Source organism: Marmota flaviventris, chromosome 12, assembly GCF_047511675.1.
Source record: "Marmota flaviventris isolate mMarFla1 chromosome 12, mMarFla1.hap1, whole genome shotgun sequence".
Taxonomy (NCBI): Eukaryota; Metazoa; Chordata; class Mammalia; order Rodentia; family Sciuridae; genus Marmota; species Marmota flaviventris.
Window position 1 is genome coordinate 28351485 of NC_092509.1, and position 27188 is coordinate 28378672.

Sequence of the window (27188 nt, forward strand, 5' to 3'; positions counted from 1 at the left end):
CTTTTCCTTGTCAGGATTTAGGCTATGCTAAAAGTTAAACATACAGTGCATAGCAAAACTATATTCTGAGTTGGGGGGTATACAGCTCAGTGTAAGAGCACTTGCCTAGCATGCGTGAGCCCCTGGGTTCCATCCCCAGCAACACACAAACACATGTGCCAGCAAACAAAAATATGTCAAAGACAGTATTATTCATTTATTGCTGGTGGGAAGATAACTGGATCTATTCATTCAGGATACTATTCTTGATATATGAATCAAAAGTGTTTTAAAAACATATATTTTTCTTATTCCAGCAATCTACCTTTTAGGAATTTATTCTAAGGAAAAAAATCCAACAAATGCTTGCACATGCAGAGATAAAAATTTTTATCAACACATTTAAAAATAGCGGCAAACTGGAAAAAAAGGGAGTAGTAAAATAAATGACACTATACCACAAAATAAAATATTTTACTGACATTCCAACCCGGGCCTCACACATGCCAGGCAAGTGCTCTACCACTGAGCCAAAGCTCCAGCCCCTCCAATGGCTTCTTTTCCAACTTACAGAGTTAAAAATAAAAGCCAAAATCCTAACAATTATGACCTATAAAACCTTCCATGGTTTGGCACTTTATTTATTACCTCCTCCCCTGATGCTCCCCGCTTCATTCCTTCTGCTCCAGCTCCACTGGCCTCCTTGCTGTTCCTGGAAGACACCTAGCAGGATCTTATCTCAAGGCCTTTGCACTGTTTTTTATTCCCTCTTGTCCAGTTAGTAATATAGCTTGCTTTCACATTCCTTTCAATTCTTTATTCAAAAGTCATCTTTTCAGGAGTCCTTTCTCTAGTCACCCTAATATTTCAATGACCTTTCCTCAAAAATATGTCTTACACCCATGTTCTCTATTCTATTTTTTCTTCCTGGTACTTTTCACTAACACTTTAAATAGTTACTTAATTATCTGTATAAAAATCTGTCTCTTCTTAGAGAATTCACCACACAATTTCCAACACCAGTTTGCTGCCCAACAATTCAACTTTGACACTATCTACCAGGAGACGTTAAAGAGACGCCACAAGATAAGGACCAGTCCCATGACACTGCCTCCAATTCAGATGCCAGTCACAGGGCGTGATCATTTGCTAGAAAGGCTAACAGAACTCAGAAAAAAAAAATTACTTTATGTTTACCAGTCTCTAAAATAAATGAATAGCCAGATGAGGTACACACAGCAAGGTCTAAAAGGGTCCCTACTATACGGACTCCTGTCCCCAGTCAGGTGAGACACCCCTCTACATGGATTGTATGCACACATTCACCAACCCAAAATAGGGTGACTTTCCTGGTTCAAGAGTTGCTAATGGAGCTCAGTTTCCAGCCTCACCCTTCTTCTCCAGAGATGAGGAAATTCAAGTACACTCTCAAACCACTTGGCCTTTCCATGACTAGTCCCATCCTCAGGCTATTTACAGATTAAAGTCATTTTATTAGCAAAAACGCAGATGTGATAAACAAGTTTCCCTGAATTTTAATAACTCATAAAATCCCAACAATTTTAGAAGCTATGTATCAGGAAGACGACAAAAACCACAAAAGTATTTTTCATTATACCATATTCTATAACCAAAGTAAATTTCACATGGCAAGATTCTTTTCCCTATTCCATTTTTCTATTTTATTCAATACTGTATACCTATGTAACATCAATGCACACAGCGTTAAATAAATGTTTGTTGGGTAAATGAATAAACAAAATGGGTTCTTAGTATATACCAGGTCTTCTAGTTATCTAGTTTAATCCTCCTAAGAGTCATAAAACTTCTTGTTAAGGTTTGAATATTTGTCCCCTCTAAAATTCACACTGAATTCACATTGTCATTTTAACTAGTAAGAGGTGGAATCTTCAAAAGGTGTTAGGTTTTCATAGTAGTGGGTTATCTCCTCTTTCTCTCTTTTACATGATGCCTTTCATCATGTGGTATCTTCTACCATGTTGCCAGATTCTGGCACCTTGAAAATGGATGTCCCAGTCTCTAGAAGTATGAACCAATAAATTTCTATTCTTTATATAAATTACCTAGTTCAAGGTATTCAGTTTTAGCAACAGATTAAGATACCTCCTATTTAATAGATGAAGACAACAAGGATTTAGATAGATCAGTGTCATATCCAAGGTCAAACAATTAGTATAAGAGTCTACCAAAGTATCTGATTCAAAATTCCAGTTAAAAGGCTTCTTATTTCAGAGCTATTGATACAGAAATAAATTTATGTTATGATACTGCATGAATAAAACAAACTGTAAAGCAATATTTTTGAAGTATGCATTCCCTTATTAATAAAGAGGGGGGGAGAAGGGGTGGAATTTATTCTAAAATGTGTATCTTGAAATTATGGATAATCTTTATTTTCTTTCAGCATTTTTGGAAGAATATTATTTTTTGAAGTCAGAAACAGTAAGTTTCTTTTTAACTATAGGAATCAAATACAAAAACATATATTATCTGCCTATTTCTTTGAAAAGGCTTACTTTAGGGATACAGTGTAGACCAGTGATAGAGCACTTGCCTAGCATGTGGGAGCCTTGGGTTCAATCCTCAGCATGGAAAAAAAACGAAAGATTGAGCTCAGCTATATCTTCCCTATTTCTAACATTTAAATTCAAGTGTATTCAACCAACTAAGCAACTAGGAATTCCAAATGTTTATAATCCTACATAGCATAAATACTTCAGGGTCCTATATTTGAGCCCAGTTAAGCCAACACCATACAAAATCCTTTCATCAGCTCTACCTACTTCACATAGCACCGATTCTCCATCCAGCCAATCATAAATTCCCTCAAAACCAGGAGTTCTTGATGTGAACTAAGAGTTTAGTTTCAAAAAGTTTAGCATTGTAGGCCTCGTCTGACCTGTTTTAAAAACAATTGTTAGGACTCCTCCCTAAATTATCATCTTGGCAAATAGGACCTTCCTGTATTCAGTTGATCAAACCAGAAACATCTCTCTCCACCACCTCTCATGAAATTCTACTCTTTGTTCAACATAAATTCATTCTCTACTTTTACAACCACTGCCACAACTTTAGTGGAGCAACACCCCTATCCCAAAGTGGTGCAATATAATTCCACTCCTGCCACTTCATATTCTCCATAAGCAAGACAGCAAAGTGATACATTAAAAAATGAAAATCTAGGCCAGGCACCATGATGCACACCTGTAATCCCAGCAGCTCAGAGGCTAAGACAGGAGGTTGGCAAGTTCAAATCTAGCCTCAGCAACTCAGGCCCTAAGCAACTCAGTGAGACCCTGTGTCTAAATAAAATACAAAACAGGGCTGGGGATGTGGCTTAGAGGTTGAGTGCCCCAGAGTTCAATTCCCGGTACCAAAAAAAAAAAAAAAAGTGTGTATACACACACACACACATATACATATACATATGTGTGTGTGTACATGATTGTTTTAAAACCTTCAATTGTTCCCTTCAACTGTTTTCCCTTAAAATGAAATCCAAACTCCCTAAACTGCCTTAAGGCTTCTCTCCAATCTAATCTCTGGCAATCCTTCCCTTAATCTTTAATGCTCTAGCCACCTAGTCTTATTTTTGTTCCTTCAACCTCGAAATATCTTGTCCACTATTCACCTGGCTAACCCCCTAATCATCTTTACTTCATATCACTAGGAAGATAAAATTCCACATTTGCTTTGTTCTTTTGCTGCCCAATAACTAACCAACCACTTCATTTTCTATTATTCAGCCAGTACTGTACTCACACAAAAAAGGGGGGAAGGAGTTAAACAAAGGAACACAACCATATACTTGAAACAAGAAAGTAAGGGTACCAAAAAAATTTAAATCTGAATGTTCTCAAAAAAAATATTTGTCTGCAAAGCTCTGAGCACTCTCAAAAAAGAAAAGAAAAAGAAAAAAAAAAAGAAAAGGAAAAAGTAAATCTATCAAAATGTGGGGCTGAGGCTGTAGTTCAGTGGCAGAGCACTTTCCTAGCATCTGTGAGGCACTGGGTTTGATCCTCAGCACCACATAAAAATAAACAAAGGCATTCTGTCCATCTATAACTACAAATAAATAAACAAATAAAAGAAATCTATCAAAATATTAGCATTAATGAAGTGTACTGAGAGTACAATTTTATTTAATGATTGCATACAATGGAAAAACTGTTGGTGCTATTATTGGTCTTTTTATATAACTCAAAACATACTACTATCCTTGGTCTTTTTATATAAACATACACATCTCTAAACGTAATTTGAATTTTTGACAACTTTGGAAAAAGTATCCCAGTTCACCTGTTGAATTGGCATTGTTCAGAAATTAACAGTCATGTTGGTCTAGAAATGTTAAGCTTATTTCTTTTCTCTGTAAAGGGGTAAGACACTGTTATTAAATGTATGGTCTCAACTAAGCGAGTGTGATTACAGAAACTAATAAAGTATTCTTTAATGAGAAAAAGTTGCCATCAAAAGAAAAAAAATTTTTTTTGAAGTGAATAAAGGGCAAACATTGTCACAACTGATTATCTTTCAAAGAGGATCAAAACCCTTTAGAATTTTTCTCCCCCCTCTGGCTTAACTTTTGTTTCACAAAAATATGAGGATGAGGCTGAAATCAAAACTTTAACGGCAAATTAACTACACCAAAATACATAAACTGGACATGATGAATCACCTCTGTAATCCCGGCAACTCGGGAGGGTGAAGCAGAGGAGGAACCAAATTCGAGGCCAGCCTCAACAAATTCGCGAAACCCTGAATCAAATAAAAAAGGCTTGGGAAGTAGCTCTTTGGTCAAATGTCTCTGAGTTCAAGCCCAGTACTCAAAGAAAAGAAAGAATACTTATTAGTTCTTTCTGACCAAAAAGAAAAAAAAATGATAGTTATTGAAATTGTTATAGAATGTTTGGGTTAAATTCACTTGCAAGTAGAAAAAAAGAGAGAGCTCGGAAAGGATGGAAAGAACATTACTTTTACATCCAGGAGGAGACATTTCCCCAGGCCCCAGCCCAGAATGTCCGGCCCTGACAATGCCTGACGGGTTCTCTACCAGAAAATTCCACGCAATCAATCCGATAAGCCCCGATCTCCATCACGCTTATACCGCGCCTCTCCCCCCCAAACCCAAATGCTTCGCTGTCAGCCCTTCAAGTCTCCGGTCCTACTCTCTTCGTTATCCCCTGATCCACTTTCAACCTCGGGACTCTGCGTGGGCTAATCGTTTTCCTCCCTTGGTTCGCTTCCCAGAAACCGATTCCACGAAGGCAACTGGAAAACATCCGCGGGCAGGGCCGCAGAAAAACACGCTGAAAGTAGGGCTCACCTGGGGCTGCACCGTGCTCGTCAGGGAAAACATCTCCGGGCCCTCAGCGACCTCCCCCGCCTGCCGAAACTGTCCTCCGTTCTTGGCGCGGCAGGGAGGCGCTGAGCCCCCCTTTTTCCCCCCTCTGTCTCTCCCTTCCTTTGCTCCTTAGGCTTCTCAGAAACGGAAAATGGCCTCCCCTTCCTTCAGCTGCTACAACAGCAATCTGCCCCGGAAGGCAAGGCGTTAACGCAACAGTACTTCCGGGGCAAATCGGTGCCCCGCCTTTTCAGAGACGTGAGGTGCTACCACGTCCGCGGGCACTGAGCTGCTGGATGTTGGCAAGGAACGGAATCCCTTAAGCTGTTTGTAGCGTGGGTTCACCCCACTTTTATAAGGGGGAACAACATGCACCCTGTTGAACCTTTCTCAGGCTTCCTGTAGCTTCCTTATCCAACGTATTGTTCTGAAGGTTGCTAAGAAGGTTTGCGAGGTTTTTTGGCTGCAGTAAATCTAAACTTCTTCCTGTTGGTCTTAGCCTCTTTCCGTAAGGAAGATTACATTTTGTTAATAAGTCAGGTAACAGTGTCAGCTACCCGCTTCCTGCACATCCGGTTTCACACGTTCGGTGGCTTCCCTGGCTTCCGAACGTCATCTCGGGCCACTGCTTTCTTAAACAGACCAAACAGGTCGGGAAGGGAGGGGTAAATTGCAGGTCTGGACTAGACCTGGGCAGGTTCGTAGCAGACTCGTTGGGAGGCGGGGAGACATCTTTTCAAATCCCGCAATTCAGATTCAAGTCCCAGTTGTCCCTCTTCCTGTTGGCCAGAACTATTTGAACCTCCTCCCTCCTAACAAGATGTGTCAGCGGGCCGTGAGTCACCGCCTTCGAAATTTCTGTGCGGAACTCAAGTGTTCCCAGTGCCCAGACCTCACGCCTATTGGGAAACTGTACTTAGTTAAGGGAGGTGACAGAGCGGGGCTGCTTTGGACTCGGCGCGGTGGCGCGGTGACGTCACGGCCAGCGTGCGGTGTGGGCGGAGCCTCACTTTGAACCCAGTTGGCGGGAGTTGCGGCTGGGAAAGGCCGTGGCGCCTGGCCGGCTGTTCTCCTCTATTTGAGCTGTCCAGCGATGGAGTCCACTGCCCGGAGCGAAGAGAACGAAGGAGGCGCGGTGACAGGAGAATGCGTGAATAAGATCCCGGTGCCAAGACCGCCCTCCATTGAGGATTTCACCATAGTGAAGCCCATTAGCCGCGGCGCCTTCGGGAAAGTGTACCTGGGACAGAGAGACGGCAAGTTGTATGCAGTGAAGGTAAGGAAGTCGAGGAGTAAAGAAAGGGAAGGCGTGCAGCCGAGCGGCCCTCTGTTCTGCCTTCTGACTTGGGCAGGCTCCGGGGCTGCTGCAGTAATTAGTCTGGACCGGCTTGCTGAAGCCTGCAGAACCTTGCGAACTGACTTCTGTTTGGATCTGGTCAGGCGGGTGGCCTTTGCCCTACCTTCCCCGCCCTTGTCTCCACATCTTAGTAGATATTGCCCAGTGCAAAACTTGACTCCCTTTGCCCTAGACAGTGTCAACAAATAAGAACACTGAGGCCAGAGGAAAAGGGACTTGATTGAGGTGGTCAGTGGACCTTTAGTACAAGACGGACTTAAAGCTACAGCCATGATTCATGCCTAATCCGAATTTGACTCATGTTTCTAAATCCAAAAAGTTTTAAGTAGCTGCTGATGTTTGCTTTGACATACAGAAACGCTGAAATTTTTCTGTCCCAGTTTAATTAAATTGTAGCCACTGATTTAGAATTTGATCCTAACCAGAAAGAAGCTGCATTGTTTTCAAATCTGTTACGAAATTGTTAAAATTAGTATTATCTATTCATTTTATGTATCTTCTGGATCCTTTTTACTAATGTGGCCTTTACCAGGATGAAGGTTGGAATTTTTATTGTTTGTAATAGTTGCTTTCATTTTATATTTTTTGATATAGATTTTTGACCCGTTTATACAACCAAAAGGTCTCATTAAACAAATCTTATTTTTTTTTTGTTCATACTTTCCATTGGGATGTCTAGGATATATTTCCATCTAAAGAGCAAGCTGAAACGTGTGCTAAGTCGATTCTTTTATTCTTAAAACAGTATATATCATTCTTAAAACCCTCAACATGTATTTGAAGTTATTCTGTCCACTCTTGGTTCTCATCCACTCCCAAGGATTCAGTTTATTCACATTTCAGCACTGAGTGAAGGAGGTAAAGGAACGGAAAATCCAACAGACTGGATGAAATTTGAATTTCCTGATAGATAATGCCAAGTGAATATCTATCACTCATCTACAAATTATACTTGCCAAATCTTAAACAATCCCCTCCACCTACTGTCTAAACTCTGAACTTCCTGTATTCCCTTCTTCATTTAATAACACTTCCATTTCCCCTTTCCTTTGGACTAGAAACCTGAGTCAATTTAACTTTCTTCCACTTCATTTGTGTATCATAACTCCTAATTAGTACTCACAATTCTGCCTTTCATTCTTTTTACTAACCCCTCCTTCCATTCCCAAGTTCTAGCAACACCAATTGGACTATCCCCCCTAACCTGTGTATTTTCTTGCCTTGGAGCTTATGTTTATGTTTGTTCCTCTTTAAGTGCTTTTCTTCCACCCTTCTGACTCTTCACCTATCTTATTCTTGTGTTAAGGTTCATTTTTGCTCTCCTTCAAATCTTTGATCTTTCAGACTCATCATGTTGAAATTTATTGTTACTTGCTTTATATGTTCCCAAGATTTTTGCTTTTCCTTCTACAGTACATAGTAATCAATCATTATCAATTGTTCAAATGGAAGCAGCAATTAATTTGTTAAATAAATATTTGGGGATATGGGATACAGTAATGAACAAAGCAAACATGTCCTCACAGAGTTCCCAACCCAGTAGAATGATAGGTGAAATCATGTTATAAACTTCCTTTATCAATTTCCTTTAGTTTTCTTAAGGAAAGGCAGTAAGGCTAGAATTTATCATGTATTAATGGATGTATTAAATACGAGGTAAATGCATTTTTCCTGGTAATAGTATTGAGAATTGATCCCAGTGTGTCTTACTGTTCAGTTTAGAGCTCCAACTTTAATGTAGATCACACTTTTGTTTCTGTGACAATTACCCTGAAACTCAAAAATATAATTAGTTGTTTTCTGTAAGACGGCATTTGATACTTTCAGTCTCAAATTGCTCAAGTTTGCTCAAGTGAGGCAAACAAACAAACTTCCAACATTTTGATTCAGTTCCTATCTGCCAGAGAATCAGAAGTTTAAAATAAATAAACAAATAAAGACACACACACACACACACACAGAGATGTGTATATATGTATAGTGCTATTATACTGTATCCAAGTTCCTGGTTATCTGGGGAATAATTAGGAACATTACTATCTTTTGACTTTTTTATAATAACAGAACAGAATCTTTTCTGTAAACATGCAGATCAGTCAGGGAACATTTATTTAATTCTTTTTCCTTCTCAAAATGGATGTGATAATTTTGCCATTTAATACCAAGATGAGCAGTTCTATGTTGAAGATAATGGTTTGATGCTGTTTGTTTGACCATCTTACTACTTTTCTGGCACCAATTCCTGGTGGCAGTGTGAGGTCTGAATGATATCTGTTTTTTTGTCTCATTTTTATGATGGCAATGTTGGAACTTGAGGACACTTTGTAATAAAAAATAAAATGTTTTTATTGTCATGTGGTCTATTATAGGTTGTCAAAAAAGCAGATATGATCAATAAAAATATGACTCATCAGGTACAAGCTGAGAGAGATGCACTGGCACTAAGCAAAAGTCCTTTCATTGTCCACTTGTATTATTCACTGCAGTCAGCAAGCAATGTCTATTTGGTGAGTAAATAGCTTTACATTTTTTCTTCATGGACTCAGCCATCCATATATGAATTCTGGCACTCAAGAGCTTTATGATTTTGGCCAGGTTACCAGTTGTATTAGAGTTCTCCAGAGAAAAACACCTAATAGGGTGTGTGTGTGTGTGTGTGCGTGCACGCACGTGTTTGTGTGTACATACATAACAGACACAAAGATTTATTTTAAGCAGTTGGCTCAGAAGACTATGGGGACTTACGAATCCAAAATCTGCAAGGTAGGTTGTTAACCTAAAGACCCAAGGAAGGTTAGAAGTTGTAGCTCTGAAGGCAGAATTCCCTTTCCTCTGGAGATATCATTTTTTTTTTTTTCTCTTAAAGACCTTCAGCTAATAGAGAGCTACTCACATCATGGAGGTAATCTCCTTTATCAGAGTCTACTGATTTAGATGTTAATCCTATCCAAAGAATACTTTAGGTGGGTTTTCAAAATGATGTCTAATTTCAGAACTCTTTTGGTACCTGAGAATTTAATCCATCTCTAATCTTTTAGCAAATCTTCAAGTATATTTAGACTGCTGTCAAATGTGGTATAAAGATTTACTAGGATGGGCAGAAAGTTTGGAAAGTTTTTTTAAAGCTCTTCTGGAGCTGTGGGGAGATCTTTTTTTTTTGCATAAGGACTAATTCAGGAAAAATAACATTTTTTGACAAACCACAACTTTAGTGAATGGTAAAATGTGATCATAGTGTAAATACTATAATTACGCTTTTTCTACTTAATGGTAACCTCATCATTTTCAATGATAACATAGAATTCCATTGATAAAATTATAAATTTCATAATTCCTTTAATAAATATACTATTGATGAATTTGTTTTAGTATTTTCCAACTATTTTATTATTCAAAACTGGAATGAATTGTAAATTACAGTACTTGGTTATAAAGAACTCCTTTGTGTGGGAGATGAGGCCTGGTGATTCAAAGGGAAAGAGTTTGAGTGAGGACACAAATTTGTGTTGGAATTCACCTTCAAAGCCAGGTTAAAGAGAGACCCTTCAGGAAATAAGATTCAAAGAGATCTTTTTAGAGTGGAGATGGAGATCTTTTTAGAATGATTGATTCATTGTCAAGAGTCAAAAAGAAAAAATATATACTATGTGTACTAAGAATAATTTTTGTATTTTTAAAAGGTTGGAAAGAAAATAGCATTTTGCAATATATAAAAATTATATGAAGGGCTGGGGCTGTAGCTCAGTGGTAAAGCACTTGAAGCACACATGAGGCACTGGGTTCGATCCTCAGTAACACAAAAATAAATAAATAAAATAAAGGTATTGTGTCCATCTTAAAAAAAATTATATGAACTTGCCAGGCACAATGACACACGCTTATAATCCCAGGTGGATCTCGAGTTGAAAACAAGCCTCAGCAAAAGCCAAGCACTGAACAACTCAGTGAGACCCTGTCTCTAAATAAAATACAAAATAGGGCTGGGATGTGGCTCAGTGGTCGAGTGCCCCTGAGTTCAATCCCTGCTACCCCCCAAAAAATTATATGAAATTTGAAATTCAGAGAGTAAATAAAGTTTTATTAAAACCTAGCCACATTCTTTTGTTTACATGACATCTATGCCTTCTCTTGCACTACAACAGCAGACTGAAATAGTTGCAATAAAGTCCTGTAAAATCTAAAATATTTACTATTTGGAACTTTACAGACTATAAAGGGAACATTCATTTATGCCGTATCCAAAGAAGGTAAGGGGTTATTTAATCCTTTAGTTCTTCCTGAGACCCTCTAATACCTTTACAAATACTGTTTCATATGCAGTATGTATGACCCCCTTCCCCAAAGCCATGACTACGGCTATAACATCAATTCTAATTTAGCTCTACGTGAAACCAGGAGTTTCCTGAAACCAAATCCAACAGTGAGTGAAAGAGCAGGTCCAAGAATCGCTCAACTTGGTAGATTTTTTTCCAAAGGTTATGTCCTAGAAATAGTAGAAGTAAACGACTATAATATTTTTCTTTCCTTTTTTGAAGGGAGGGGTGGGTGGGGAGTAATTGCTAAAGATGGAACCCAGGGCTTGTACATTCTAGATAATACTCTACCACTAGCTACATCCCCACCACTATTTTTATTTATATTTGAAATTTAATCCTATTTATCTGTAAACCCAATCTTGTCTACCTAACTTCACCATGGGTTTAGATCCTTGATACTCCAAATATAGTCCACAGACAAGCAGCATCAGCATCATCTGGAATCTTATTAGAAATGCAGAGGGCTGGGAATGTAGCTTAGTGGTAAAACACTTGCCTATAGCATGCATTTTTGAGACCCTGCATTCCATCCCAAGTACTACAAAAAAAAAAAAACAAAAACAGGAAGAGAATACAAACCTCTCTCAAATTTGCATTATATGTCTCATCTGGTGGAAATAACTGAGAAAGATTCAGCATACTTTGTAATATTTTTGTCAAAAATACATAACCTGGCTGGGCATGGTGGTATATGCCTGTAATCCCAGTGGCTACAGAGGCTGAGGTAGTTGAATCTTAAGTTCAAAGCCATCCTCAGCAACTTAGTGAGGACCTAAGCAACTTAGCAAGACCCTGCTGAAAAGAATAAAAAGAGCTGGGAATGTGTCTAATTGGTAATGCATCTTTGGGTAAAATTCCTGGTACCAAAAAAAAAAAAAAAAAAATGTATAACCTGAATCAAATCATGAAGAAATAATCAGATAACCCCAAATTCAAGGAGATCTGTATTCTTAAAAAAAAATGTATCATACAAATATTCTTTAAAAATGTTTTTATCCAACAAAATGAAGGCTGAAAAACTGCCAGATTGAATATAAAAACTAAAGCCCTGCATGGTCCTGGCTTGAAAATGGAAGTGAGGAAAGATGCTAATAAAAGACAATATTATAATGGTCAGAGAAATTTCAGTGTGGATTATATGTTAGATAATAGGATTATATTGGTATGAAATTCATTGAATGTATTATACTGTAAACTGGGCATGGTGGCACATGCCTGTAATCCCAGTGGCTCAGGAGGCTGAGGTAGGAGGACCATGAGTTCAAAGCCAGCCTCAGCAAAAAGCAAGGCGCTAAGCAGCTCAGTGAGACCCTATCTCTAAATAAAATACAAAAAAGGGCTGGGCATGTGGCTCAGTGGTTGAGTGCCCCTGAGTTCAATCCCCAGTACCAAAAAAAAAAAAAAAAAAAAAAAGTATTGTACTCTAGTTACATCATGATATCTTACTTAGAGATACATGATAAGAAATTTAATGGTAACAGGTCATGAGCTTTTCAACTTTATTCTTGAATTTTTCAGGAAAAATTTTTAAATTACACATTGGCTGGATGTAGTAGTACATGTGTTTAGTTCCAGCTACTTGGCAGTTTGAGGCAAAAAGATCTCTCTCTTTTTGGTGCTGGGGATTGAATCCAGGGGCACTGAGCTGCATATTCTGTTCTTTTTTATAGATTTTATTTTGATACATAGCCTTGCTAAGTTGCTTAAGGCCTCACTAAATTGATGAGGCTGGCCTCAAACTTGTGATCTTCCTGCCTCAGCCTCCTGAGTTGTTAGATTACAGGCATGTGCCACCACACCCACCTCAGAAGGATCTCTTGAACCTGGAGTTGGAAGACAAACCTGGACAACATAGCAGGATCCTGTCACTAAAAAAAAAAAAAAAATATATATATATATATATATATATATATATATATATATATATATAGGCTGGGGTTGTGGCTCAGCGGTAGAGCACTAGCCTAGCAAGTGTGAGGCCCTAGGTTTGATCTTCAGCACCACATAAAAATAAACAAGTGAGATGGAGATATTGTGTCCAACTATAACTAAAAAAAAAAATGAATAAATATTTTTTAAAAATATATATATATAATACATATTTGGTAATGTTGTCATTGATTTTTTTTAATTAAATGGTTTAGTCTAAACATTTACATGCATGTATAAAAACGCTTATGTTGATTATATTAACTGTTTTTAGTCTATAAAATATTAATATATAATATACTGAAATTTTATTTTATATACATTATGAAGAATATTAGAATATTTTCCATATAAAACTAGATAAATAATATATGAAAATATTCTAATAGTCTTCGAATTTTTCTGTAAGTCTGGATTTTGTTCAAATTAACCAGTTTAGATTTTAATTAAAAATTATATAGTGGGCTGGGGATGTGGCTCAAGCGGTAGCGCGCTCACCTAGCATACGTGCGGCCCCGGTTCGATCCTCAGCACCACATACAAACAAAGATGTTGTGTCCGCCGAAAACAAACTAAAAAATAAATATTAAAAAGTTCTCTCTCTCTCTTTAAAAAAAAAATTATATAGTAACATGTGCAAGCCTGGTGTTAATATATAATGAGTCATAATAGGAAAATGTGTTTTAAGGGCTGGCGTTGTAGCTTAATAGTAGAGCATTTGCCTTTTTGTAGAATGCCCTGACTTCAATCCCCAGCACTGCAAAAAATTTAAAAGGAAAACAAAAAAAGAAAATGTTTTGTTAATAGAATCATGCTTAAAATATATGACTGTAATGCCCAAATACTTTATTTTTAAATTATATTGTTTTTATTCCACAACATTAAATTCCTTTTGATAGGTAATGGAGTATCTTATTGGTGGAGATGTAAAGTCTCTCCTACATATATATGGTTATTTTGATGAAGAGATGGCTGTGAAATATATTTCTGAAGTAGCATTGGCACTAGACTACCTTCATAGACATGGAATCATCCACAGGTAAAGATCACCTTTTCTCTAAACTATTATTAAAAATACAGGTAATCAAATTATGTACCAGAGGTTACAATCTCGAGACTGAGGCAGAAGATTACAAGTTTGAGGCTTGCCTGGGCAACATAATGAAATCTATATTTCAAAAGAAATAAAAAAAGTTTGACTCTCAAATATTTGTAGTAACCACCTGCCCATATTTCCAGGTTATATAAAGTTTAGTAGCATCTCATACGAGTTTACAAATTCCATTAACTCTTGTTTTACCTTCCTATGTTTTTATAGTTTTCAACATGAACATAGATAGCATTTTAATATGAGGAATATTGAATCCTTTTCTGTTCCTACCATAACATGCTATATTGTGATCCTTGCTGTTTTATACTGTTTTCCTCTGTACAAAGAATGATTATGTGACTCTGCTCTGTTAAAGCATAATTTTACCTCATTTAAAGAGAGAGATGTACTTTGAATGACTTGAGGTTGATTTTATTTAATGAGATTATTTGTATTAATTGATAATGACAAAGATAATCTAGTTACAATCACTTAACATTTTTTGTAGATTCAAATATACAAAAAAGGTGTTTTTGCTTTTCAGAGTTGTTTTCTGTACTTTTCAAAACTACCAATGAGTGCCTTTATTGTAAAGGAAATAAATAACACTTGCCTCTTCTTAACAAATACTCTCTTTTTCTCTCTCTCTCTCTCTTTTTACCCTGGACATTCTAACATCAAAACTCTTTCTTTTAAAGTTATCCACTGTGCCTTTTGTATGTGCAGGGATTTGAAACCAGATAATATGCTTATTTCTAATGAGGGTCATATTAAACTGACAGATTTTGGCCTCTCCAAAGTGACTCTGAATAGAGGTAAGAAAAATAACAGGTAAATGTGTCTTTTTAAAAGTCCAATAAAATTTAGAGACATTAACTTACACTGTTTTCTTTGTTCATTTACATCAAATAAAATTGATGGTTATTTTTTCTAAAATAGGCTAGAAAAATGTAATAGTGTTTTGTTTTTTTTTTCCCATAGCAAATGAAAACCTTGGTGGGCAGCTCAGTGGTAGAGTACATGCTAACATGTGTGAAACCCTGGATTCAATTCCAAACACCAAAGAAAAAAAAAATGAAAAATGGGCATGATTCTTCTTCTTTTTTTTTTTTTTTTTCTTTTAGTTATAGATGGACACAATACCTTTAGTTTATTTTTTTATTTTTATGTGGTGTTGAGGGTCAAAGCCAGGGTCTCACACATCCTAGGCAAGTGCTCTACCACTGAACTACAACCCCAGCCCATGTGATTATTAGGTCCTTGAAAAGCCTTTGATGTTCAAAAGGAACTCAGAATTTCTGCTCTTCTGAATTTTCTCCCTGCTGAAACTGGTCCTTACACTTAAGCATCAATAAAATGACTAAACTATTAAAATATAATGACGTATTAATAATAGCTGAAAACTAATTCAAATATTTATGGCCATCACTAAGTGATAAACACAGGAGCAAAGAAAATGAACACATAATTCACACATATTTATGTATATGAAAATATGTTCATTTCAAGTAGTGATTTAATAAATGTTAATTATAAAATTAACCATCAGGGATGGCGTTGTGGCTCAGCAGTAGAGTACTTGCCTAGCATATTTGTTAACATGAGCACGTGCAAGGCCCTGCGTTCTATCCGTGGCACCACATAAAAATAAATAAATAAAATAAAGGTATTGTGTCCAACTACAACTAAAAAAAATGAATGTTTAAAAAAAAAAGGTTTAACCATCTGCTTTGGGGTTGTACCTCATTGGTGGAGCTCTTGCCTAGCATGAGAGAGGCACTGGGTTCGATCCTCAGCACCACATAAAAATAAAATAAATAAAAATAAAGGTATTGTGTCATCTACAACTAAAAATGTTTTTAAAAAATGAACCATCTTACACTATTAAGTATATATCAAAAAGGAATACTGATGATCTAGTTAATGAGACTACAAAAACAGTTTTTTGATGGGCATTATAAATTAGCATAGTGCTTTCTAAAGAAATGCTGTAAATATTTTTTTAAAAATGGTTTTAATTCTTTTTGATCTTATGTTTTAGAATTTATAAGGAAATTATTCAAGAGAACAAAATATATGCAAATAAAATTATTTGTAGCAGCATTGTTTCCAATGGATATAAATAAGAAGTCACTTAATTTCATCACAGAAACATGGATAGATGATAGATTGTCATCTTGGAAACATTGTATTCACTATTAAGAAGCATAAAGTGGGCTGAGGGTATATAGCTCAGTAGTAGAGCATTTTCCTATCATGTATGAGGCTCTGGGTTCAGTCCCCAACAACACACATGCACTGCAGAAGGTTAGAAAGATGGAAAGGCATTTTTTTAAATAAATTAACAGTAACCTAAAATTGAGCTTATGAATTATAAACCCTGGAATTATAACTATTTGAGAATATATGTAGTGCTATAATTCTTTTTATAATTTTCAAACAGTTGTGAATACCTTTCAGTTTTTCCTAAGTTTGGTAAAAACTGACTTCAGCTTATATGAGGCTATTTGTATTCTTTCTTAATTCTGCTTCATGTGATTATTCATACATTTTGCTGCAGAAATGATATTTCATTACAGTTGCTTATATGAGATGTCAATAAGGATATTCCATACTATAAAGTACATTCATCCCATTAGTTTTCTTAAATCTAAACATTTTGAATTGTGAAACAAATCTAACTCCAAGGAATTCAGATAATCATTGGAAAATATGAATGAGGAAAAATTTGTAGTAGGATGATATTATCAGAAATTTAAATTATTTTTATATCATATGACTCTGATTTTTTTAATAAAATATCCTTTAAGATTAATTACTATTACCTATTGGATTTTTTTTTCCCCTTTTTGGTCCTGGGATTAAACTCAGGGTCACTTGACCACTGAGCCACATCCCACATCCCCAGCCCTATTTTGTATTTTATTTAGAGACAGGGACTCACTGAGTTGCTTAGCACCTCACCTTGCTGAGGCTGGGTTTGAACTCAAGATCATCCTGTTGCTGGGATTATAGACATATGCCACCATACCTGACACCTATTGGCTTTTATTACTTCATCAGTGTGAGGTGTAAATTAAATTTTAAGTTCAGAATTTAAGTCTACTTTTTTTAAGTCTTATGCCATATACAGAACGTTAGACTTCTCATACCATTTTTGATATCTAAGAAAATAATATGGTGTTATGTGTCAATGTTCAATTATTTTGAAATAGTATGTATTGAAACACGTTAATAATAGAGATGAATTTCTATCTTGACCTAAGCTTAAGACATATTTGTTAACATGAGAGGCCCATATTTGTATTAATTCCTTACTACCTCCTTTTCCAATATTTGATTTACCAAAAGATCATTTTCTTGCTAGTTGGGTAGCACTCATTTTCAGTCACTGAGTATTCCCTAAAAAGTTAATAGGATTCTGAGTCATTTCTCTATGTTATATTCATTCCTGAGTAAGACAGTATTCTATCAACTTTTTAATGATTTCAGTTAATTAACTAGTATTTCTTATTATCAACTTAGTCGATGACAATGAAGATTTTAAAGAAATTTCATATACTTTCCTTTGCATACATAGATATCAATATGATGGATATCCTTACAACACCTTCAATGGCTAAACCTAAAGAAGATTATTCAAGAACCCCAGGACAAGTATTATCTCTCATCAGTTCTTTGAGATTTGTAAGTACTTGATAAGAAAAAACTCAACATAATATATACACTTCTGTGAAGATGACTCTTTTAGTGTTTCTTTAATTTTCTCTTTTTAATAGTTCACACCAGTTGCAGAAAAAAATCAGGACTCTATAGATACCATTTCAACTCATCTATCTGAAACATCACAATTTTCTCAAGGATTAATTTGTCCTATGTCTATAGATCAAAAGGAGGCTAATCCTTATTCTAGCAAACTACTAAAATCATGTGAGTATAAAAGAAAAGATACTTTACTCCATTCAGTGTCTCTTAAAACACAAAAATATTTTCCAATGTTTCAATTTCTAATATCAATTTAATAATTTAAAATGTAAATATTTGGATTGTCCTGTATTTCATAAATGTCTTTTCTGATAGGGATTGCAATGATTTTTAAGTTGACAATAAAATATCTAGCTAATGAGATATCCTTCAATGACCTATGGTAGTCGTCAATTTCACTAAACTGGGTCTGTGGAAATCTTTTATAAAGAAGATATAGAGGGCTGGGGCTGTAGCTCAGTGGCAGAGCGTTTACCTAGCATGCATGAGGCACTGGGTTCGATCCTCAGCACCACATAAAAATAAACAAAATAAGGGCATTCTGTCCATCTACAACTACCAAAAAAATTTAAAAAAAAAACGAAGATATAGTACCTGCCATGTTGATTATCTCTATAAGCTAATTCCAAAAGATTTTGAAGTAGCTTAAATTTAAAATTTTGAGGATTTTTTTTGCATGACATAAAAGACAAATGTCAAATAATAGAGGAGAATGGGACAGATGTTTGTATAGCACTTGACTTCATCCCTTATTACTTATTGATAGTGGATAATTTACTTCTCTGAACTCATGTTATTTAGGTTATAAATTTGTTGAAGTTATTAGTTATTTTCATAGGTTTTAGCTCATTTTTATTTTGCCCTTTGACTAAACTGTACATATTTAGTATATGTATAGTAATGTCTCCTTTTTTCAAATGAGAAAACTAATATTTGAAAATATTTAGGCTGGGCGTGATGGCACACACAGTAATCCCAGCAACTTGGGAAGCTAAGGCAGGAGAATTGCAAATTTGTGACCATCCACAGCAATTTAATAAGATCTTCTCTCAAAATAAAAAATAAAAAGGACTCAGTGATAGAAAACCCCTGGGTTCAATCTCCAGTACCAAAGAAAGAAAGAAAGAAAAAGATTTAGTTACACAGTAGTAGTAAGTGGAAACTAAATCTGATTACAAATACATTTCTGTCCACTAAATTTGTCCTCCAAATGTAATGAGTCTTATTTCTTCTGCCAAAATTACATGGCTAAATTTAAAAAAAAAAAAATGTATATCTTGACAAACAGAAGACTGTTAAAATATGAAATATACAGATGTAATATCCTTATTCTGCATTTTTCCTAGTCATTCTTTAATCTGTCAAAACTAGGTAGGCACTGTGCTGGTCATTTGAGTGGGTATAAGAATGAGTAAGAGAGGTCCTGGCCTCAGATAATTTGTAGTTTTGTGGTGAGTACAGGTATAAAGGAATAACATGAACAATCCTATAAAATAAATCAGACAAGAAGGGGAAGTAACAAGTGCTAAGTAGAATGAATCTGGAATGGTTCTAAGTGAAGACATAGTAATGGCCAACTTGGATCCAGAAAGAGAAGCAATAACTTCACTCACTACAAGTTTGGTGAAAGGGGGCATTTCAGATAGACGGTACATATGCAAAAGGCATATGCATGTGGAAGTATATTCATCTTCAGACAATAGGGATTAAATATGATATGTGACAAAGAGAACTATGTACAATGGAAAAGAAGCTTGGCAGGTAGATGGGAAAGGATCAAGTGTCATTACAGGAATACTAGGATTTTACCTGTAAAAAACTGGGAGCTATCACAAGTTCCAAAGTAGGCAATGTTCTCATCATAACATTGATGGAGAAATAATGCAGTAGCAATATACAGTATGCACATGGCATTAATTAAATATAATTTCTTATATTATTGGGGGAAGGGTGTTGAGCACTTCAGTCATATATCAGGTTCAGTGTTCAGTGAAATTCAGGAATTCCATTGAGAGGATTTATGTATTGGAAAACAAAGTTGGGGGCTGGGGTTGTGGCCAGTGGTAGAGCACTTGGCTAGTATGTGTGAGGCACTGGGTTCAATTCTCAGCACCACATATAAATAAATGAATGAAATAAAGGTTCATCAACATCTAAAAAAATATTTTTAAAAAATTTGGATTAAATAGACTTTGAAATTCTTCTTCCAGTTTTAAAGTTCTAAGGCTTATTAGATCAAAAAGCTATAAACCTAAGAATTTCCTTGAGATTAAAGTAACGTTCACCTTTTTTTGGGGAAAGAAAACAAGACATATCCATCTTTTTATATATGTATGAAATCCTTTCATCCATATATTCTAATCTTCAGTTAAAACATGATTGTCTTACATCTATTAGTTGAGGAACAAGCATTTTATAGAATTATTTAAATATATTAAAGGAATAGGTGCTATATAGATGATGCTACTTTACTGTGTTGGCTCACTGTTAGCTGCTTTACCATTACTTATTTGCTTTACCAAGTCTTTTTTTTTTTTTCTTGTGGTGCTGGGAATTGAACCCAGGGCCTTGTACATGTAAGGCAAGCTCTTTACCAACTGAGCTATATCCCAGCCCACTTTACCAAGTCATATTAAGAAAACCCCTTATATGGGGGTGGGGATGTAGCTCAGTGGTAAAGTGTTTTTAAAGCATGCTTAAGGCCCTGTGTTTGATCTCCAATGCTGCAAAGAAAAAGAAAAAAAAATCCCTTAGGATGCCTATAATTCATACTCATAAGCACATAAATCTTAACATTACAATAAAGCTATAGTTTTAATTAAGTACACATTAAACTGAGTCACATTCTAACCTTATCATAGCACAGCTGATATAGTATATCAATAATGCTCCTTGGGGCTGGAATTGTGGCTTAATGGTAAAGTGCTTGCCTCCCACACGTGAAGCCCTGGGTTTATTCCTCAGCACCACATTAAATAAATAAATAAACAAACAAACAAATAAATAATAAAGATATTGTGTCCATCTACAACTGAAAAAATACTAAAAAAAATATATAGGCTCCTTTATCCAGAATTATTAGTAACTCAAAATGGATTCCCTTTCTAATTGTAAGAATCCCTTATCTTGATTCTAACTTTACAAATGTTAAGGGGATTTTGTTTTGTATTCTCTTTGTGAGCAGTACTTTGTAACAATTTATGAATCTATAATGAGAATCATGCCCCAACCACCTATAGGCATCCTTGTAGACTTGATAGTATTTACAAAGAAACAGTCCTGATATGCAGTGTCTAATACAGTTGTCTGTAAAGATTCAGGTTCAGTGAGGAATTAAGAAAGCTTTGACATAAGTTTCAATATTTACTTTTTCCTACAGGTCTTGAAACATTTGCCTCCAACCCAGGAGTTCCTGTGAAATGTCTAACTTCAAATCTGCTCCAGTCTAGGAAAAGACTGGCTACATCTAGTGCCAGTAGTCAATCCCACACCTTTGTATCCAGTGTGGAATCAGAGTGTCACAGCAGTCCCAAATGGGAAAAGGATTCCCAGGTTAGGAAAACATTTATTTTACTCAAAACCAAATGTGTATATCAAATGAATGAGAAAGACACCGTAGCTTTTCATATAAACCCTATAAGGAAATGAAATTGTTTCATGAATGGCACTCAAGGTATTATCAAAAATTCTTCATTTGTTACCAATTCTTTTGAAATATTTCATTTCTCATTCTGTTGGGAAACTGCTCTTGCTTAAAATATAGTAATTAAATAATTATAGTAGACTGATAGTAAATGCTTCTAGGAATCTAGATGGACTTTTCTTTTTAATTCCCAACCATGATACACACACCAGCATATTGAGTTTTTTGTTGTGTGTGTTTGCTTCTAATCTTTAGAACTCCATGTACCTCCCTCTATACTTTTTCCCACCAATTTCTCACTTAAAGGAATGGTAACTCTTTAGAAATAGCTTATATACCACAAAGGTAATATGGGTATGCCCTTAAAAGTATCTATTCTGAGGAGACTGCTCGCCAAATGAGTGGATTTTGTTAAAATTAATTTACTTAATCTATGTATTGTTTTTGCCTTTTAAAAAAGTTATTAAGCCAGGCATGGTGGCATATGACTGTAACCCCAGTGGCTTGGGAGGCTGAGACAAGGAGGATTTTGAGTTCAAAGTTCAGCAATTTAGCAAGGCCCTAAGCAACTCAGTGAGACCCTGTCTCTAAATAAAATACAAAATAGGGCTGGGGATGTGGCTATGTGGTCAAGTGTCTCTGAGTTCAATCTCCAGTACCCCTCCCCACCAAAAGAAGGTTATTAAAGCTAGAAACAGTAATAAATATGGAAACAGCATTGTCTCCTTGTCATTCTCTGATTGGAGATGTCCCTGTCTCTCTCTAGAGAGTGCTCTCTGCTTGAGCCTCACTTTGCTCTTATTTTATTAAGTTTTTAAAGCTATAGGTACTAAAAGAGATAGGAACTAAAATGTAAAAGTATAATAATATCTTCATAGAATGCTGATAAATAATGTTAGATTAGAATAAACCTTCCATTTGATAAAATAAATAATTTGGATTTATATGTATTTGCTTTTTATTCTCAGTAAATTTTTTCTCCTCTCTTTATAGGCTGTGCTATAAATAATATATGCTATAGGATACACATATACAGCTTTCCTTTCTTTCCTCCCACTTCTGCATTCCTGAGGAACACAAAGGTTAGATTATAGTAGTGCTTCTCAAGTTGTGATCAGAGGAGTGATAATGGACTGTAAGGAACTCTGATAACCTTGTACTGATCCCTAAATACATCTTTTTCTGTGCTGTGAGATCAGTGAATTATAATTCAGGAATTTCCTTTTTGGTTGGAACTAAATGATCCTCCTTATTAAGTAAGATAATAATAGTTATTAAAGTTTGATATTTGTACTTCAAAAATAGGCAATATAAGAGTTTACTAAAAAATTATTCTAATGGTGGGTTGGGGTTGTGGCTCAGTAGTAGAGCACTTGACTGGCACATGTGAGGCACTGGGTTCAATCCTCAGCACCACATATAAATAAATAAATTAAATAAAGGTATTGTGTCCATCTACAACTAAAATAAATAAATAAATAATAAATAAAAAGCATCACTCTAATGGAGTAATCTTATAAAAAAATCCTTGTCACCATGAATTATTTTGCCATATTACATACAAAGCTCTTGAGTATACATGAGCACTTGCAGATAGTTGGAATTCAGTTTTGAGAAAAGCATTTTGTTATCAATTATCATCAATTCCTCATATTGACAGTAGATTTTAATTCCTGCTATTTTTGGCATTATTACTCATGTGAAGTGGTACATGTTTATAGTAACAATGTTTTTGCTATTTAATTTTTTATTGTTTAATTTTCAAGCCCTAGGCATTTTGTACTTTGAAACAGAATCATTCATATACCCCTACTACAAAACATATATACATAATGTCGAAATTTGCCTAAGTATGTTACCCATAATAATATGTAGTATACTATCAACCTATATAATAAAGGATAATTGACTTAGATTTCAGATTATGTTTCATTCAAAATAATGTGCATAAACTTATGCTCTATGTGCTTATATTTCTTTTTAATTCTCTGTGATTATTGTTCTTTTGTTTTAGTGAGAATAGGTAGCATTATATTTTATGGAGTTATCTATCACACCTAGATGGCCAGAAGGTAGAGAGGAGTTCAAAGCCACCCTCAGCAAAAGCAAGGTGCTAAGCAACGCAATGAGACCCCATCTCTAAATAAAATATAAAATAGGGCTGGGGGTGTGGCTCAGTGGTCGAGTGCCCCTGAGTTCAATCCCTGATAGCCTCCCACCCCCCCCAAAAAAAGATTCTCAGCTTTATATAACTAAAAAAAGTATTTCTCTTCCTCTCAGGAAAGTGATGAAGCATCGGGCTCTACAATGATGAGTTGGAGTACAGTTGACAAGTTATGTGCAAAATCTGCAAATGCTGTTGAGACCAAAAGTTTCCATAAAAAGGATCTTGAGTTAGCCCTTTCTCCCATTCACAACCCCAGTGCCATTCCTGCCACTGGAAGCTCTTGTGTAAATCTTGCTAAAAAATGCTTCTCTGGGGAAGTTTCTTGGGAAGCAACAGAACTGGATGTAATTAATGTAAATATGGCCACTGACACAAGACAGTCTAGTTTCCATGAGTCAAAGCAGTGGACTGTAAATTCTAGTGATGTATCTGAAGAGCACCTTGGGAAAAGAAGTTTAAAAAGAAAAATTGAGTTGGTTGACTCTAGTCCTTGTCAGGAAATTATACAAAATAAAAAAAATTGTGGGGAGTATAACCATAGTAATGAAATGATAAATTGTAACACAAATCAAAATTCAGGCTTAACAGCTGAAGTTCAGAATTTGAAGTTATCAGTGCACAGAAGTCAGCAAAATGACTGTGCTAATAAGGAAAACATTGTCGATTATTTTACTGATAAACAACAAACACCAGAAAAATTACCTATACCAACGATAGCAAAAAACCTTATGTGTGAACTAGAGGAAGATTGTGAAAAGACTAATAAGGACTACTTAAATTCTAATTTTCTATGCTCTGATGATGATAGAGCTCCCAAAAGTATTAATATGGACTCAGATTTGTCTTTTCCTGGAAGTTCTATCATGGAAAGTTCATTAGAAAGACAATCCTTAGATCCAGATAAAAGTATTAAGGAATCCTCTTTTGAAGAATCAAATATTGAAGATCTACTTATTGTATCACCAAACTGCCAAGAAAATACCTTGCCAAAAGAAGATGAGAACCCTGTTATCCAAGACAATAACCAAAAAATATTAGCTCCTTCTTCAGATGTGTTGAAGACCTTAACTCTTTGTAAAAGAAATGCCGTAGTTTTTCGAAGTTTTAATAGTCATATTAATGCATCCAATAATTCAGAACCATCCAAGATGAGCATCACTTCTTTAGATGCAATGGATATTTCATGTGGTTATACTGGCTCAGATCCCATGGCTGTCACCCCTACTCAAAAAGGAACATCCTATATGTCATATCAGGTACATTACAGCTTTTTAATAATTTGTTCTTTGAATTTTAGAAAAGTAAATTATTAAGAAAGACATTCACCTCTCAGCTAGACTATAAGATATTAATTAACTGTATAGTTTCATTCTCCTTATTGAGAATCTATGAATTGTTGGAAGTTTTCTTGCAGAATGGTAAAACTGTAGTAACAGTTTATTACTAACAATAGTATCTTTCATTTGTATAGCACAATATACTTTTCTAAGCAAATATAATCACATTTTTACTTGATCTCAGCAATACTATACAATACAAAATTAAAGTCTACTTTCTTCTTTCTTCCTTTATTAATAGAGCTTTGTGGTTTTATATATAGTAGTTGGGTTAATCCTGACAAATTAAAATCTACTGTTAACCTAGTGTCTTCCAAGGACACATTTAGATGATCTCATTATAGAAAAAAAGTTAAAATATATATAATTAAAATAACAATCCAGGTGCTGTGGCTCATGCTTGTAATCCCAGCAGCTCAGGAGGGTGAGGCAGGAGGATCACAAGTTCAAGACCAGCCTTAGCAACTTAGCCAGGCCCTAAGCAACTCAGTGAGATTCTGTCTCTCAATGAAATATAAAAAAGGGCTGGGGAAGTGGCTCAGTGGTTAAATGCCCCTGGGTTCAATCCCTGGAAACAATAAATAAGTAAATAAAAATAACAACAAATTGTGCTTATTTTCTAAACCTTACCTTTTAAACCAAAAGCTTTATATTTTTTCTTCCTTTGGAAGGACATCATAATATAAAAAGCATGAACTCTGAATTTAAGTTATAAAACTAGAACTTACTTAGGACTTAGAAGTGCCTCAACCTCAGAGCCTATTTTTCCAATTGTTTGCAGTACTGGTCCTCCTGGACTCAAAAGATTGTTAGACAATTTTCTTAAAATCTTTTAAATGCCATTGAGTACAGGAATTTGTTTATATTTAGTTTATCACATATTGTCCTAATAATTCAATCATTTGTCAGCAACAACTTTTCTCAGTAAATCTTCCTAAGCAATGTTTATCCATGCTGTCAAAATTTTTTTCTTGCCAGGCACTATGGCGCAAACCTGTAATCCTAGCAGCTCAGGAGACTGAGGCAGGAGGATCAAGAGTTCAAAACCAGCCTCAGCAACTTAGCGAGGCCCTAACCAATTTAGCAAGACCCTATCTCAAAATTAAAAAGGGCTGGGAATATAGCTCAGTGATTAAGTGCCTCTAAGTTCAATCCCTGGTACAAAAAAAAAAGAAGAAGAATTGTGCACTTTTTCATTGTTGCTTGTGTATCCAGATATTAACAAAATAATTGATGTTATCTAAGCTACTGAATTTCATTACATGTAAGGACTTTTTCATAATTACAACTAGTTGTGAATCCATTGAGTGTATCTTATATACCTCCAGTCCATGATCTAGCTTTTTTTAATTTTAGTACTTTACTTTTGGTAAAAAGAATTAAGATTTATTTGTTGTCTCTTAAAATCCTTTTGAATTAGCAGACCCCAAATCAGATCAAATCAGGAACTTCATACCGAACTCCAAAAAGTGTGAGAAGAGGGGCAGCCCCAATGGATGATGGCCGAATTCTAGGAACCCCAGACTACCTGGCACCTGAGCTGTTATTGAGCACAGCCCATGGTAAGACTTGTATGTCTTGGGTTTTGAATCATGATCTATCACTACATTTATCTTTTAAGGTAAAAATTATTTTAAATTTGACACTTACCTTACTAACTTAAAGTAAAAGAAAATATACTCAGCTAATACTTTTTTTTTTTTTTTTTAATTACAGTACTGGGGATTGAACTTGAGCATTCTATGCAAGTGCTTCATCCCCAGCCCTTGTTTATTTTGAGACAGGGTCTCAATAAATTGCGTACACTGGCCTCAAACTTACGATCCTCCTGCCTTAGTCTCCCAAGTAGTGAGAATTATAAGTGTATTCCATCACTCAGCTTGAAATACTCTTTTCACCCATATATTATTGTAGGAAAAAGAAAAAGAAATGGCTGTTATTTTCTGAATGTAGAAGACCAAATACTAAAGGACATGCAACTATTTGTCCTTTGCCCTTTTTGTTTGGTGGGAGGGGAGGTACCAGGGAATAAACTCAGAAGCACTCGGCCACTAAGCCACATTCGCAGCCCTATTTTACATTTTATTTAGAGACAGGGTCTCACAGAGTTGCTTAGCAGCTCACTTTTGCTGAGACTGGCTTTGAACTCATGATCCTCCTGTCTCAGCCTCCTGAGCCACTGGGATTACAGGTGTATACCACTGTGCCTGGCTATCCTTTGCCTTCTTTGATTCAGTCTC

At 35.6% G+C, this 27188-nt stretch overlaps 2 protein-coding genes across 5 annotated transcripts in view; one reads left to right on the top strand and one right to left on the bottom strand.

Moving 5' to 3' along the window:
* Positions 1-5530, bottom strand: part of Yme1l1 (YME1 like 1 ATPase) — a 46845-nt gene extending 41315 nt beyond the window's left edge. For both annotated transcript variants that reach the window (XM_027953095.2, XM_027953094.3), the window contains exon 1: positions 5327-5530. In XM_027953095.2, the coding sequence (XP_027808896.1) occupies positions 5327-5359 (33 nt within the window). In that variant the 5' untranslated portion in view covers positions 5360-5530. The remainder of the gene's footprint in view (positions 1-5326) is intronic.
* An 850-nt stretch (positions 5531-6380) lies between these two features.
* The window catches only part of Mastl (microtubule associated serine/threonine kinase like), a 31648-nt gene continuing 10840 nt past the window's right edge, over positions 6381-27188 (top strand). For 2 of the 3 annotated variants that reach the window (XM_027953104.2, XM_071599810.1), the window contains exons 1-9: positions 6381-6620; positions 9071-9208; positions 13846-13985; positions 14763-14851; positions 17617-17723; positions 17816-17966; positions 21181-21353; positions 23725-24867; positions 26369-26510. In XM_027953104.2, the coding sequence (XP_027808905.2) occupies positions 6438-6620; positions 9071-9208; positions 13846-13985; positions 14763-14851; positions 17617-17723; positions 17816-17966; positions 21181-21353; positions 23725-24867; positions 26369-26510 (2266 nt within the window). In that variant the 5' untranslated portion in view covers positions 6381-6437. The remainder of the gene's footprint in view (positions 6621-9070; positions 9209-13845; positions 13986-14762; positions 14852-17616; positions 17724-17815; positions 17967-21180; positions 21354-23724; positions 24868-26368; positions 26511-27188) is intronic. The other variant, XM_027953105.2, reaches the window with a different exon arrangement.